General features: G+C 40.8%; 1 protein-coding gene across 1 annotated transcript; it reads left to right on the forward strand.

Annotated features, from left to right (window-relative positions):
• Positions 1 to 7,628: 7,628 nt before the first annotated feature.
• On the forward strand, positions 7,629 to 13,244 carry gtf2a1 (general transcription factor IIA, 1). Its single transcript, XM_038285063.1, has 10 exons — positions 7,629 to 7,879; positions 9,078 to 9,179; positions 9,261 to 9,435; positions 9,557 to 9,621; positions 10,341 to 10,416; positions 10,537 to 10,664; positions 10,773 to 10,877; positions 10,970 to 11,260; positions 11,563 to 11,652; positions 11,814 to 13,244. Exons 1-10 carry the CDS (start codon positions 7,850 to 7,852, stop codon positions 11,919 to 11,921), a joined length of 1,170 nt encoding a protein of 389 aa, XP_038140991.1. The 5' UTR covers positions 7,629 to 7,849; the 3' UTR covers positions 11,922 to 13,244.
• Positions 13,245 to 15,828: the final 2,584 nt, after the last annotated feature.

Genomic DNA, 15,828 nt, shown 5'->3' on the forward strand with positions numbered 1-15,828 from the left:
CTGGCTGTGTGTGTTTCCAGGAGGGGGCCGCCTTTTACAGCTGCTTTTTGTATCTCTGCTTCTGTCTCTTTGAAACCCAGTCAGCCTCAGCAGATGGCTGCTCACACTGAGCCTGGTTCTGCTGGAGGTTTCTTCCTGTTAAAAGGGAGTTTTTCCTCTCCACTGTTGCTACAAGCATTTTTAGTGTGAGGGATTGCATCCGAGCCAATGAGTCGATACAATCAACTGGTTTTCCTTAGACAGAAATCTTTGAATCAATCTGACTGTATGATCTGGTGAACGGAATTGCGAATTGGCTCCATATAAATAAACTGGATTGAATTGAATATATTCTGCTATACTTCGGGCTATTTAAGGGGAATATTAATGAGGTGGTATTATTGTGTGAATTTAGTCGCATTTAACAGTTTTCCTCCCAAAGTCTGAAGTTAAATATAGTCAAGGATTACAAGAAAGCATACCCTTCTTCCCACACTGCACAGTAACCCCCATTCCCTGCTCCGAAGCTGCCTTTGTGAGACATGAGAACTCTTTAATTTGCTCTCCAGCCTGACCCCAATCATTAACCTCACATATTTCCATCAACAAGGGTCTTATCATAACTACGGCTCCTCTCTCAGTTAATTATTCATTTACCTCCTCTAATCGTTGAAGTTCAATACATGAGATTAAAGTCAAGCTTGGTCTCCCCACCACCTCAGGGGGAGAGGAGGAAACAGTTAAAGAGTACCAAAGAGTTCCTCAATGCCTTATCAGTCTAAGTGGTGCCATTTCGGAGTCGTGTGGCTGTGGAAGCCCATTCATAATTGAAGCAGAGAGACCGGCTTAATCTTGAGCCACTGTGCAGCACGCTCCCACCACAACACAACTGGAGCCAGCAGCTCCTCTGTTGCTATGCAACTATAGCAAAGAAGAACAGAGGTGGTGGTGGAGGGAGGGAGGAAAAAGTGTGCGTTCTCAACATCTTTGGAGGGCATCATGAAATTCAGATGCAACTGTGGCCACCTATTTGGGTTTAAGCGCATCACTATGATGAGTCACATGGCTTCCAAACATGTTTCACCCAAAATCCTTGTTTAAAGGCGCCTGCAGGGAGGCCCCAAAAAAATCACCTTCTGTTTTTATCTGTTTAGTTATTTTTTATGTTAAAGCGTCAGATGATATCATCCATATCATCCATAACCACAGAATGACCAGCGAAGCAGGTTTCCATGGAGACCGAAGTGCAGGTTCTCTCCTGTCTGCTCGGATTTATTGCGAGCATTTTTATTGTTGTTGGAAATTTCCCCAAACACACACACATGGATGCAGTCATCCTAAAATAGCTCATCTTTTTTATTAAAATTTTCTTTCTTATTATTATTTTTTATGTAGTTTAAGAATTCTGTGTAAATTAGTTGATAGTGCAGATTATGTGTCCTGGAATTAGAAAGAGATGCCGTCATACTTTTGTGTGGTGCGATCGCCCTCTGGTGGCGGCGGGATATATCTACACGAGAAACAAGACAAGCAACTGCTAAGAGATGATGATAACCCTAGAGTGGATAAGGAAACTTACATCCATATATATATATATATATATATATATATATATATATATATATATATATATATATATATATATATATATATATATATATATATATATATATATATATATATATATATATATATATATATATATATATATATATATATATATATATATATATATATATATATATATATATATACAGGTGCTGGTCATAAAATTAGAATATCATGAAAAAGTAGATTGATTTCAGTAATTCCATTTAAAAAGTGAAACTTGTATATTATATTCATACATTACATACAAACTCATATATTTCAGATGTTTATTTTGTTTAATTTTGATGATTACAAATTACAACAAATGAAAATCTCAAATTCATCATATCAGAAAATTAGAATATTACTGAAGACCAATAAAAACAAAGGATTTATAGAAATGTTGGCCAACTGAAAAGTATGAACATGAAAAGTATGAGCATGTACAGCACTCAGTATTTAGTTGGGCCTCCTTTGGCCTGTATTACTGCAGCAATGCGGCGTGGCATGGAGTCGATCAGTCTGTGGCACTGCTCAGGTGTTATGATAGCCCAGGTTGCTCTAATAGTGGCTTTTAGCTCTTCTGAATTATTGGGTCTGGTGTATTGCATCTTCTTCTTCACAATACCCCATAGATTTTCTATGGGGTTAAGGTCAGGAGAGTTTGCTGGCCAATTAAGAACAGGGATACCATGGTCCTTCAACCAGGTACTGGTAGCTTTGGCACTGTGTGCAGGTGCCAAGTCCTGTTGGAAAATGAAATCTGCATCTCCAAAAAGTTGGTCAGCTGCAGGAAGCATGAAGTGCTCTAAAACTTCCTGGTATGTGGCTGCGTTGACCCTGGACCTCAGAAAACACAATGGACCAACACCAGCAGATGACATGGCACCCCAAACCATCACTGACTGTGGAAACTTTACACTGGACTTCAAGCAACGTGGATGAAGTGCCTCTCTTCTTTTCCTCCAGACTCTGGGACTTTGATTTCCAAAGGAAATGCAAAATTTACTTTCATCAGAGAACAAGACTTTGGACCACTCACCAGCAGTCCAGTCCTGTTTCTCTTTAGCCCAGGCAAGACGCTTCTGACGCTGTCTGTGGTTCAAGAGTGGCTTGACACAAGGAATGCGACAGCAGAAACCCATGTCTTTCATACGTCTGTGTGTGGTGGTTCTTGAAGCACTCACTCCAGCTGCAGTCCACTCTTTGTGAATCTCCCCCACATTTTTGAATGGGTTTTGTTTCACAATCCTCTCCAGGGTGCGGTTATCTCTCTTGCTTGTACACTTTTTTCGACCACATCTTTTCCTTCCCTTCGCCTCTCTATTAATGTGCTTGGACACTGAGCTCTGTGAACAGCCAGCCTCTTTAGCGATGACCTTTTGTGTCTTGCCCTCCTTGTGCAAGGTGTCGATGGTCGTCTTTTGGACAACTGTCAAGTCAGCAGTCTTCCCCATGATTGTGTAGCCTATAGAACTAGACTGAAAGACCATTTAAAGGCTTTTGCAGGTGGTTTGAGTTAATTAGCTGATTAGAGTGTGGCACCAGGGGCCATCAATTTTGAACCTTTTCACAATATTCTAATTTTCTGATATGATGAATTTGAGATTTTCATTTGTTGTCATTTGTAATCATCAAAATTAAACAAAATAAACATCTGAAATATATGAGTTTGTATGTAATGTATGAATATAATATACAAGTTTCACTTTTTAAATGGAATTACTGAAATCAATCTACTTTTTCATGATATTCTAATTTTATGACCAGCACCTGTATATATATATAAACAGTTTTCTCACCCCTCGTGGGGTGGTATGTGTCATCCTCAAGCTCGGGTCCTCTACCAGAGGCCTGGGAGTTTGAGGGTTCTGCGCAGTATCTTAGCTGTTCCTAGGACTGCGCTCTTCTGGACAGAGACCTCTGATGTTTTACCTGGAATCTGCTGTAGCCAATCTCCCAGTTTGGGGGTCACAGCCCCCAGTGCTCCAATTACCACTGGCACCACTGCTGCTCTTACTTTCCACATCTTTTCTAGCTCCTTCCTTCAGCCCTTGGCATTTCTCAAGCTTCTCGTGTTCTTTCTTCTTGATGTTGCTGTCGGTTGGGATTGCAACATCTATCACTACTGCCTTCTTCTGCTGTTTGTCGATCAACACGATGTCTGGTTGGTTAGCCATCACCTGTTTGTCAGTCTGGATCTTGAAGTCCCATAGGATCTTAGCTCGGTCATTCTCAACTACCTTAGGAGGTGTCTTCCATTTTGACCTTGGGACTTCCAGCCCATACTCATGGCAGATGTTCCTGTACACTATGACAGCTACCTGGTTGTGGCGTTCCATGTATGCACTTCCTGCCTGCATTTTACACCCTGCTGTTATGTGCTGTATTGTTTCAGAGGCATCTTTGCACAGTCTGCATCGGGGGTCCTGCCTGGTGTGATAGACCCTGGCCTCTATTGATCTTGTACTGAGTGCCTGTTCTTGTGCTGCCATGATTAGTGCCTCTGTGCTGTCCTTCAGTCCAGCCTTTTCCAGACACTGGTAGGATTTTTTGATATCAGCCACTTCTTCTATTTGTCTGTGGTATACGCCGTGCAGCGGCTTGTCCCTCCATGATGGTTCTCCTTCCTCTTTCTTGTCCTCACTTTTGGTTTTCTCCTGCCTGAGGTATTCGCCAAGCCATTTGTCTTTGGGGGCCATCTTCCTGATGTACTCTTGGATCTTAGTTGTTTCATCCTGGACAGTGGTCTTGACACTCACTAGCCCTCGGCCTTTCTCGCTACGCTTGGTGTACAGTGTCAGGGTGCTGGATTTGGGGTGGAACCATCCATGCATTGTGATGAGCTTTCTCGTCTTGATGTTAGTAGCCTCTATCTCCTCCTTTGACCAGTTTATTATACCAGTGGGGTATCTGATGACTGGTAGGGCATATGTGTTGATGGCTTGGATCTTGTTTTTCCCATTCAGCTGACTTTTCAGGACCTGCCTTACTCTTTGTCGATATTTGGCTGTGGTGGTCTTTCTTGCTGTCTCGTGGTTTCCGTTAGCCTATGGGACACCAAGGTATTTGTAGCTGTCCTGAACATCTGTAATTTGGCCTTCTGGTAGTTCAACCCCCTCGGTTCTGATCCTCTTTCCTCTCTTTGAGACCATGCGACCACACTTGTCCAGTCCGAATGATATTCCGGTGTCGTTACTGTAGATCCTTGTAGTGTAGATCAGTGTCGATCACTCTCTCTCTCTCTCTCTCTCTCTCTCTCTATATATATATATATATATATATATATATATATATATATATATATATATATATATATATATATATATATAAATATATTTTTTTTTTTTTTTTACACCTGTAAAAAAAAATATAAATTAAATAATCTTAATCTCAAAATCATGTTTTCTTGTTGCCCAGAAATGAATGTGACTGAGCATCTGTTAAGGGAGTAAAAGATCACACAGGTTGGAGAGAGTCTTCCAGCTTCTGACGCTGGTAGATAATTGGAAAAGATAAACTGTCAAAAAATACCAGTGTGGACATGCAGATAGCTGTTCAGGGTTAGATTAGAGTAATGGCTATACAGATTTCTGAGGAGGCTATAAGGTTGGTTTTTTAGCTATTTGGTTTTTTATATAAAGATATCACATAGTGTTTGTTTTTTTATTTTGAAATGTTATGCTGCTCTTTCACTGTGGTTTTGTCGTAGCTGTCTATGCTATTTCTTGCTTGGTTAAAAAAGATCAACTTAATATAATACAATACATCCATCCATTATCTGACACGCTTGTCCAAAGTGAGGTCGCGAGGGGTGCTGGTGCCTATCTCCAGCTGTTAGTGAGCGAGAGGTGGGGTCCATCACAGGGCAACACAGAGACAAACAACCATTCACGCACACCTAAGGAGAATTTAGAGAAGCCAATTAACCTAACAGACTGTGGGAGGAAGCCGGAGTACCCGGAGAGAACCCACACATGCTCAGGGGGAACATGCAAACTCCATGAAGAAAGACCCCAGGCCAGGAATCGAACCAAGGCAGCAGTGCTACATCGTGGGCTATCTGGGGAGCAGTGTGGGGTTAAGGGTCTTTGCTCAGAGACGCAGAGTGGCAGTCTGTGGGAGTGGGGCTCGAACTCAGAACCTCAACTTAAAAAGTAAATCTGCAGGAGCAGGAATACTTTTTGAGTCAAACTGTGCAGGTGTGCAATGCCTAATAATGTGCATGTATTATGTACAATTTACCATTTGACACCCAGTGCAATAACTATATATATACATATAAATATCCATCCATATAAATACCAGTGTGAACACCCTGTGCAATAACCTGGTATAATGATCCTACTATAAAAAATAAATGTGGGCGCACTGTATATACTGTATAAATATCCCGTGCACCTTTTTCTCCCTTTGGCACATTCTCCTCCTTTGACTATTTGAGTCGATGTAACAAGTAAATTTCTCCACTGTGAGATCAATAAAGTCAACCACTCAACATTTCTAAAATTATTTCTAAGGCTTTCTACCTACACGATAAAGGACCCCATTAAATAAGATTGCTCAATAGAAATCTTCTCATGACTGTCTGGACTTTTTATGTAACCATCTCTGAAAAAAACTGACCTAAATTTTACTTTTAGGTAAGTTCCTTTGTTTAATAATCAAAGAAAACATAAATGATTCTGGCATCTACCTGCTAATTGCTAATCTTAACCCCTTTGGTTGGAGTATCAGTGAGAAATGTTTTAGGAGCCATCTCTCTGATGATACTGTGGGAAAGGTTTGCATCACAAACCTTGCATCAAGAATCGGCGCTATATAAATAAACTGAATTGAATTATATATGGTTGACAAAGTTCTGTCGAGGCCAAGAATCATGACACTTCCATCTCCATGTATAATAGTGTGAAATTATATTTATTCTATGCAGTTTCCTCCTTCTACACCTACCCCTCTTGATTAGACAGACAAACCTGCATATGATGTTTTAAATTTTCTACACCTGTAGGCAGGAATGACTGATTTGCAGCTCTTTTTAAACTACGAGACCTGCAAGCAGCTAAAGTCTTCTTTCTGAAACACTAAGATATCTCTCTGATCTAACCATGGTATTCTCTGCATAATAAAGTAAATAGGCTTCCTGAAGTTTAAACAGGGAAAAGCTTCACAATGCTGAGAAGTGATGTTTTAACCCTTTACAGGGAAAGTTACCATTTTTGATTATTTGAATACCCCTTACAAATGGAGCCCCCCCCCCCCATCCCTCAGTGAGGTCTAGAAGCACAAGATATAAAAAAAAAGTTAAGTCAAGAAAACACTAATTGAAAAGTTAAAAAGTTAATAAGCCTAGTTAACAATTATATTTAGGTTTATAAACTAAAAAAATGTAAGTGCCAGTATCAGAATTAATGCCTGTAAGGTTATGCTGTACCAAAAAAAAAAAAATGTTTTTCACGAATTTCTTATAGAAGCACTGTTGTTATTTTTCTTAATATATTCGGGCAAGTTGGCATTTCTTATTATTACATTCACATTCATTTTTGCCATCAAAATATCCACATTTTTTGAATGTTACAAAGGTAATGAGGTCTTGACCTGGATTACAATAACAGTATTGGCTTGAAACTTGGATTTCACAGAGTGCCCTATAAATAGTTAATCACATGCATCAGATCTAATCTGTCTAAATTTAGCCTTTATAAATTAGGGTAAATGTGGATGTTTTTTCATTTATGTTTTTTTTTTTTTTTTTTTTTTTTGACAGAAATTTACCTATTTTTTATTATAATACAAAAACGATTAATAATAATTGCATCATTATTATTAGTATTATTATGTATCTGGTTATAAAGTCGTATTATTTATGGATAGCTTAATTAAATAAAACAGCAAATCATTATTAAGACTAATAACCCAGTTGTACACAACGGTTTTAGCGACTTTTCATTTTTAAACTACGTTTCCCAGAAGGCGCAGTGACTATTAGTCATCGTTTTCTGTGTGAAATCTCGCGGTACTTGGCACTTGACCCTGCCCTATGTTCGGCGCACTCGCAGCTCCTTCGCTCAGTATATAAAGCAGGACAACGACGGGAGGAAGACGGCTGGGGAGTCGCAGCCCGGGGATTGTAAATAAGACCAAAAACTGTGTTTTATTTACAAAACTATACCGGCTCTTTTAAAAGTACCGCTCACAGTCGTTTTAAAGTCTTTTTTTGCTGTATTTTTTTGGCTCTATCTCTCGCCCATTTCCGTGTGGTTTGTACACTACGCGTATAATGGCGAGCTCGGCTAACTCGAACCAAGTGGTAAGGATCAATCTCCGAGGACTGTCAGAAGGGGGGAGAAATGGGGGTAAAGTTGGTTGAAAAAAGGCTGGTTGTGTTTCTTGCTGGCATATGAATGTGCTGTAACCAACTCTCCACTGTTTTAAGTCCATTAAAATGACAGAATCAACGTTCAGTCAAGCAGCCATTATTTTTTTCAGTTTTCGAAACTCGAGAGCTGTTTCACAGGAAACAAATTAGGGGAGATTTAAGGAAAACACGACAGAATTCAGTTTAAATGCTGTTTAAGAGAAAGGTGATTTATGTTAGGTTGGAACGTTATATATTAGTTTAGCTTGGTTTGTCTGGACATTTTTTTTTTTTGTCTTGGTGAATTTTTGTCATATGTTTTAAAAAAAAACTCTGATGTACCCTAAGCACAGTCACCATCCACTCTGATTTAAATAAGGTTAAATTAGAGACATTAAAGCTTTATTTTAATGGAAATTATTCGACGCTTAGTCAGCTGCCTCATCTTTGTCCACCATTTAGGGCGCCGAAAGCCGTCCTAACCCCCATATTTTATCCATAAAACGCCAAAGAAGTCCTGCTCCCTAACGACAAAAGCCAAATTGCTCTTCTTAAGTATTTATCTCAGCCGAATATTTTATATAAAATACGGTATAGGTCTCTCCATATCTAGCTGAACAGAAGGCGGCTGTTGGCGCCGCTCCGTAAAATGGCCTCCGCTCCTTGTCTCTTCGGCTCTCTCTCGCTTCTGGCCCTCCTCCTCTCCGCTGCCTGGTTTTATACCGCCATATTGGCCGTCTAATATAGACTCCCCGGGATGGGACGGTGCTACACGATGCTACGTCACCGGCTCTACATATAAACACCACACCGAGCTTTAAATAGTGGAGGAAACCGACGGGGGAGGAAAGGAGCGAGTGTCCGCTGCGGACATCGGGGCAGTGCGGGTCGGCCTGTCGGAGGCAGGCTGTCCCGCTGTGTGTTACATCTTTATGGAGCTCATTGTTAATTCTGATATATATATATATATATAAAATGCGTTTAAACGCAAAAAAAACACGTTTAGTTGCACATTAGTGACTGGTTCTCGCTAATTAAACATAACATTATTTTTTTATTATTTTATCCTCCAGCTATTGCTAATGTAATTAAGCAAGTGCATTATATCAGTGTATTTCTCTTAATAGGAGCTCTTTTGTTTGCCTTTTAGCCTAAATTATATAAGACTGTAATCGAGGATGTGATCAATGAGGTGAGGGAGCTGTTCCTGGATGAGGGAGTGGATGAGCAGGTTCTCCTGGAGCTGAAGACGGTAACCTGAACTCTAGAAACCATGTTATACTCCCATTCTCCTCTCTATTTAGTCCTCTAATATCTGTCTTTAATGCTGCAGCTATGGGAGAACAAGCTTATGCAGTCCAAGGCAGTGGAGGGCTTCCACACGGACGAGCAGGCAGCCCTGCAGGCCGCTCAGCAGCAGCAGCAGACCCAGCATGTCTCACAGGTCCAGCAGGTGACACAGCCTGCACAGACCCAACAGGTCATTCTCCCGCCTCAGCAGCAGCAAGGTAGGTCCTCAGTGTGACGCAGGGATGAAAAGCGCCGGCGTCACAGTTTATCAACTTTTTCTTTGGTTGTTAAATGAGTTTTATTGAACGTCGCCTTAAGCCGCTGAGCTTTTCTCCACAGCACCCCAGCAGCAAGTCATTGTTCAGGATCCGAAGATCCTACAGCACATGAGTGTGACGGGGATGGTGAGTAGCACATTGGTCAATAATCATTTAGCTTCAGTGTTTATAGAGTACAAAAAACCCAAATTGTTCGCTGTACCTTGCAAAATGTGTTTAACTGTTTCTTTTCCTCACTTTATAAAAACAATAAGCTTTGTATTAAATCTGTGACGTGAAATTTGATGTTCAAAGCCCCGTTTCTCATGTCTTCATTTGTTGTATCCTGGAAATTAAAAAAATAAAAACAATCATGATTATGAGAGCTATAAAATAAATCTACAGAAATAATTCTGAGCTCCCCGCACAATGTGAGTTTCTCATATTCAACCCCTTTTATAAAGACTTTTTGTAACCTTGAAAATATTTGGACTAAAACTATTTATCCAAATTAAACAGAAGTTTATATTGTCTAAAAGCTTTTCCCAGGATTTCCCTCTGCTTTAACATCAATTATATTCATAAGATGTGCAAAACTTTTAAAGAGAGAGAACTTTGCATGTTTCTTTAATTTATCACACAATTAAATACGATTAAATGTTATTTTTGTTGTTACTTTAAACTTTAGCAGGTTTTCATGCTGTCTAAGGCTATACTTTCTGCCTCTTCTTCAGCCTCCAAAATCTTTTTTTTTTTTCTCCTAAACAGTATATAGAAGCATTTACAATTTTCTGTCTCATGTCAGCCAGATAATAATGGTGAACTACTATATTATTTTTTTAAACCTTTAAATCTTTCTCCTCCAGAGTGCAGCAGCTACTGCAGCTACCCTAGCATTACCCACAGGGGTCACCCCATACCAACAGCTCATCACCAGCCAAGGTAAAGTATCCATACCTGCACTAATATTCCACTTTTTCTCTTATTTAAATGGCTTAATTTTAGCTGAAAGCTGTTGTTGCCTCCTTTGTAAGGCGTTTCCTCTCCTGTTTTCCTGCTCAGGTCAGATCCTGCAGGTGGTGCGCGCTCCCAACGGGACTCAGTATATCATTCAGCAATCTCCCCAGCAGCCTATCGTTCTGCAGCAGCAGATGCAGCCTGGCGGCGTACAGGCACCCGTCATACAGCAGGTACACCCTGTACTTTAAAACCATGCTGTTAGTGTTGGCTTGATAATGGAATGAATCAAAACAGGTTGAATTAAACCAACATGTTTCTGGGGTGTTTTTTATTTCCAGGTCCTGGCTCCTCTACAGGGAGGTCTGTCCCAACAGACAGGCGTCATCATCCAGCCACAGCAGATCGTCTTAGCTTCAGGAAACAAAGTCCAGGGGAACACGCAGGTCAGAGCTCAATGCTTCAAAGGGACTTCCTTCAAATCAGATGGATGTTTTTTTTTTTAATAGATACCTGCTGTGCATGTTTCCGCCAGCAGGTGGTGCAGGCAGCAGCTATGGTGCAGCAGCCGGGTCAGGCAGCAATGGCAGCAGCAGGAGGAGCAGCAGCAGCTCAGGTCCAGCAAGTCCAGGGTGCAGCTGCTCCACAGGCCCCCCCACAGCCTCAGGCCCAGCAGCAGACCCAGGCTCAACAGCCTCCCATGATGCTCCAGGTGGACGGAGCGGGAGACTCTTCCTCGGAGGACGACGAGGATGAGGAGGAGGAGTACGACGAAGATGAAGAGGAGGAGAAAGACAAGGATGGTGGAGAAGATGGGCAGGTTGAAGAGGTGAAAGAAGCAGCTTTGTTTTTTGAGTTTTAGACGTTATTTAACAATTAGGAAAGAGAAGAGGGAGACCATCTATAAATGGCTGCCAGGATGTGGAAGAGGAGCATTGTCACATCATGCTGGTTGTTTTATCTATGGGAATCAGATGAAGTTCTGTGGAAACCTTCAGAGAGTTTTAATAGAATCTTTAATTTCATGTTTCTGCTCATTCAACACGTTTCTATTTAAACTAAGTCTGTTTAGTAGAAATCAGAAGTGAAAGATACACAGCATGCAACTAAACTGTTGGTTTTCCTGGTTAGGAGCCACTGAACAGTGAAGACGATGTCAGTGAGGATGAAGACCAGGAGCTGTTTGATACAGAAAATGTTGTGGTGTGCCAGTATGACAAGGTAAGAACAGAGAAAACTATGCGATTCTGTATGGTTGTGACTAAAGCCCTGGCTGATTCCTCTGTGTGCGTGAGCTGAAGAGGTTTAATCCCATAAAACGGCGTCCATCTGCGCTCTACGCCCCCGTCTCATTTCCTCTCTCCTTGTTTCCCTCCCCTCAGATCCACAGAAGTAAGACCAAATGGAAATTCCACCTGAAGGACGGGATCATGAATCTTAACGGCAGAGATTTTGTCTTTTCCAAAGCCACCGGAGACGCCGAGTGGTGAGGAGGGAAATGTGTGTGTGGGGGGGGGAAGCAGCAGGAGCAGGGACTCTGAACTCCTCCTGTCCAGCTAACAGACAGTCCAACATCCTTCCATACTCTGTGACTGGAGAGGCCTCCAGAACTCCTACTGACCCAAAGGATTGGGAGGTAGTAAAACCTGGGTGTCGGCCTGGCGGGGGGAAATAAAAACACTCAAACTAGGCCTTTTGGGAAGAGAAACCTACAGAGGAAGAGGGAGGATGGGAATGAAGCGTCGGCTCTCATTGGTTTTCCATCTTCTCTGCTTTTACTTCTCGACAAAATTCACTAAAATAAGCATTTCACATCAAACAGGTGTAGTGGACCAGGGTGAGGCGACCCGTCCAGCCACAGAAGGACAGAGGCTCTTGGATGACAGATAACCTTTCTAATGCACTGTAGTTTTGACCTGCGTCTCCATTGAAGGTCCAGACTTGGAATGTTCTGCCTTTTAGGATCCCGACCGCCTCCTGGCTTCTGTGTTTCTGTTCGTGGCTCATAGTTCGTCCTCATATTCTGTCAGAAATGGTGCTCTAGATTGTTTTATGTAGTTGATCTGTTTTAGATAAAAAAAAAATATATATGAATGAAGGGTTAAGAAAAAGAAGGTGCATTTAAATTTACCTGTTTAAAAAAAAAAAAGAAAAAGCTTATTTTTAATATATAAATCTCCATAAATCGGACTTAGTTATTTTTCCTTCCTCGCTTCTCTGGAGCTTCATTCCATTTTCCAACCAAAATAGAAATAATTTTTACATTTGTGTAAACGGGATGTCTGCCTTTCTTTTTCCTCTTATTTTAATTCCCTGCAGCCGTCTAAGGATTTGCACTGTCAGTTTATCGACATGTTGTGAGGTCAGTCAGTTCCAATAATCAATAACGGCGTCTTCTGTTCTGTGTGTGTGAGACTGATGCTGGGAGCCGTGTGAATGTTTGCATCACTTTTCCCCTTAGTTATGTCCCCCACGTCATTATACCCCAGTGAAAGCAGCCAGGATGTCGTCTCTTTATCTATTTATTGCTAAAAGTTTGTGAAATGTTCTGTTTTTGTTCGGCACCAAACTGTGCTCTTATTCTCTCATAAGTGTTCCTTTAATTTTTATTTTCTAAGTCGGTCGATTGAATGCTAAATAGCACTGAAAATCATTTCATCCACTCTGTTCTCCTGTGCTTTCATTATACTATTTTAAATTGAAACATTTTCTATCACTGTAAGTTTAACTTTGGGATGGGGGGGTTGTGTGTACTTGGGTTTGTTTTTAGTGCCCCGCCGCAGCAGTTTGAAATAAAATGTTTCTTGACTCGTTCTCTGACCTTTATTTATTCAAGTCCTGTGTCTCAACTTGTCCTGCGTTTTTCACTATTGCCTTGCTGTCCCATAAACAGTGTCCTGCATTTGACTGGTTTTAGTGAAGAAAAAAAAAAAGAATTCACATCTTTTCCTCAATGCAAGGAAAGCAGAGCTGCGCTGGTGGATGCCGCCATGAGAACCCGCACATGATGCTCTTAAAACGGGGAAATGCTTTCAGTTTGCAATGAGGGCGGGGTTTAATGCTAAGAAACTGCTTAAAAAGCTGCATCTGACCCTCATTAGTTAGGTTGCCAACTCTGAAAATTAAATAAGGGATGCATCTTAGTCATCTTATTTCTTCCTTTTATTCTCTGTGCGATTTGATTTTTGGAATCGTGTAAATCAAACCTGAATCAGCTAATTTTGTTAATACTGGAAACTTTATTTATTGGATAGTTTTCAAAACTACTCGTTAACATCCAAGTTGTTCATTTTTAATGAGATCCTGTCACCCCAGCTTCCGTAAAGATCAACTCGTCTGCAAAGCTTCCCCCTTTACATGATTTCCAATGATTCGCTACCAGCATTAATTCCTATCGCTGGTTAACAGTGTTGGACCTAAAGTTTGAGTTTTAAGCTTCCTTGTTGAAACCACCTGGTAAAACGTAGAAAATGTTCACCTTTTAATTGAGATCCATTATTTAAATGCAATATAAAGTATTGATGTAGCCATATATAATAACTTAAGACGAGTGTCAACAACTGAGAGGTGTCTGGTCAATCCTGGTTCCAAGGATAATGAATGAACAATAAAGGTCCTGGATTCAATGGAAAAATGCATTTAAGCAATTTGGTGCAACTGCACAAAAAATGTAATTTTTTTAAAAAGATTTTTACTCCTTTCCTGGCATTATCAGTTTTGGACCCCCGCCAAAAAATAAATAAATAAAATCTGCGTCTGACCTAGGGTTCCTGTGGGGATTTTAGCCTAACCCAATTGTCCTTAAAAACTGAAGGAGGCAAATAGTTCTGATATATTTTAACTTCTCAGCAGCAAATTCTAAATCTAGCTTTTATGAATTTGGGATTAAATCTTCAACTTTTGGGGCTCATTGAAGTTCAATATTAGAGATTATTTTTTGCTAAATCAGGACTGAAAGCCTTTTTAAAGTGCTAGTTTTGCTGTTTTTATCAGTTCCTGTATTTGGTCCATCCATCCATTTTCTTTACACTCTTAATCCTTAGTCACAAGGGGTGCTGGTGCCTATCTCCAGCTGTCTACGGAGAGGCGGGGTCCACCCTGGACAGGTCACCAGTCCATCGCAGGGCAACACAGAGACAAACAGGACAAACAACCATTCATGCACACTCACACACCGAAGGAGATTTTAGAGAAGCCAATTAACCTAACAGTCATGTTTTTGAACTGTGGAAGGAAGCCGGAGTACCCGGAAAGAACCCACGCATGCTCAGGGAGAACATGCAGAAAGACCCCGGGAATCAAACCCAGAACCTTCTTGCTGCAAGGCAGCAGTGCTACCCACTGTTTACTGAGCAGCACCTGTATTTTGTCAATTATTTCAATTTTCACATTTTTCTCTATTTTGGCTGTTCCTCTATTTTCAATCCAAAGTACTTTAATCTTATTGATGCTGCGTCTCTATTATTACAGATTATTATCTGAGACTTCATTGAGTTTTGTTAGTGAGATTAATAAATGGGATTGTTCTCTAACGCTGAATTTAAAGTGCTTCAGATTTCTTTAGATGTCATTTTATTTGCTAATTCAGCCAAACTATACCTCTTACACTAATACCAGTTCAAATATCCATCCTATCAAATTCTTTATTAATTTATTTCTCAAATAATCTGTAACAAAGCTTTTCTGTATTCTTGCAGATTAGCTCAGACTTTGATCTGTCATGTTTGAAGTTCATCATGGTTCTAAATCAGATCTAGTCGTTGAGATCTTTAAGAAACCAAAATCTCCAACCATCCAGGCCTTTGTCAGCGCTTGCCTCCTCGGTAATCCAGCATCTGGCTGGCAGTCTGGGTGCTCACTCTGCCTGCTCTCACAGCTTCCATCTAAACCACCTCAATCCCTCTGACTTTCTTTTAGGGTAATCAGGAGAAAAGGTGTGGTTGTGTTTGGGATTACGGCCGAGTCAGAAACTACTTGGGGATTTCCCCCCCCTTGATTGTAAATGGATTTTCGAAGGCCTGTCTCCTCTAAAAAAATATCTCTCTCACTTCACATGGGTGTATTCCTCCTCAGACAGCGCCAGTGCAGGAGTAATGGATCCCGGGGTGCCTCTGATGAAGTGGCTCTTCTTGCTGCTCCTGGCCACTTCAGCCTGAGCTGCGGCCGAGTGGGACTCATAATGAGACCCTGGAGATGTTTATCTTTGCTGTTTTTCTGCTTACCAGTCAAATCACAGCTACTGCCAATCAGTGTTGCATTTATAAGACTGGGAGCAGGATTTGTTGGCTGTTACCGGGTGAATTGACCACGGTTTAAAATAAAAACAAAAATTGAAGTATCTGTTCCTGACATTTTATTCCTTCCCAAGATTCTGCTTCTGAATTATCCGAGTCTAGA

Source organism: Cyprinodon tularosa, unplaced genomic scaffold (genome assembly GCF_016077235.1).
Source record: "Cyprinodon tularosa strain WSP-4 unplaced genomic scaffold, ASM1607723v1 ctg206, whole genome shotgun sequence".
Classification (NCBI taxonomy): Eukaryota; Metazoa; Chordata; class Actinopteri; order Cyprinodontiformes; family Cyprinodontidae; genus Cyprinodon; species Cyprinodon tularosa.

Bases quoted from the DNA above. Each gene is read 5' to 3' on its own strand.
- gtf2a1 (XM_038285063.1), top strand. From the start codon at position 7,850: ATGGCGAGCTCGGCTAACTCGAACCAAGTG. The intron at 7,880-9,077 runs GTAAGGATCAAT...TTTGCCTTTTAG, and splicing joins CGGCTAACTCGAACCAAGTG to CCTAAATTATATAAGACTGT. The intron at 11,261-11,562 runs GTGAAAGAAGCA...TTTCCTGGTTAG, and splicing joins AAGATGGGCAGGTTGAAGAG to GAGCCACTGAACAGTGAAGA.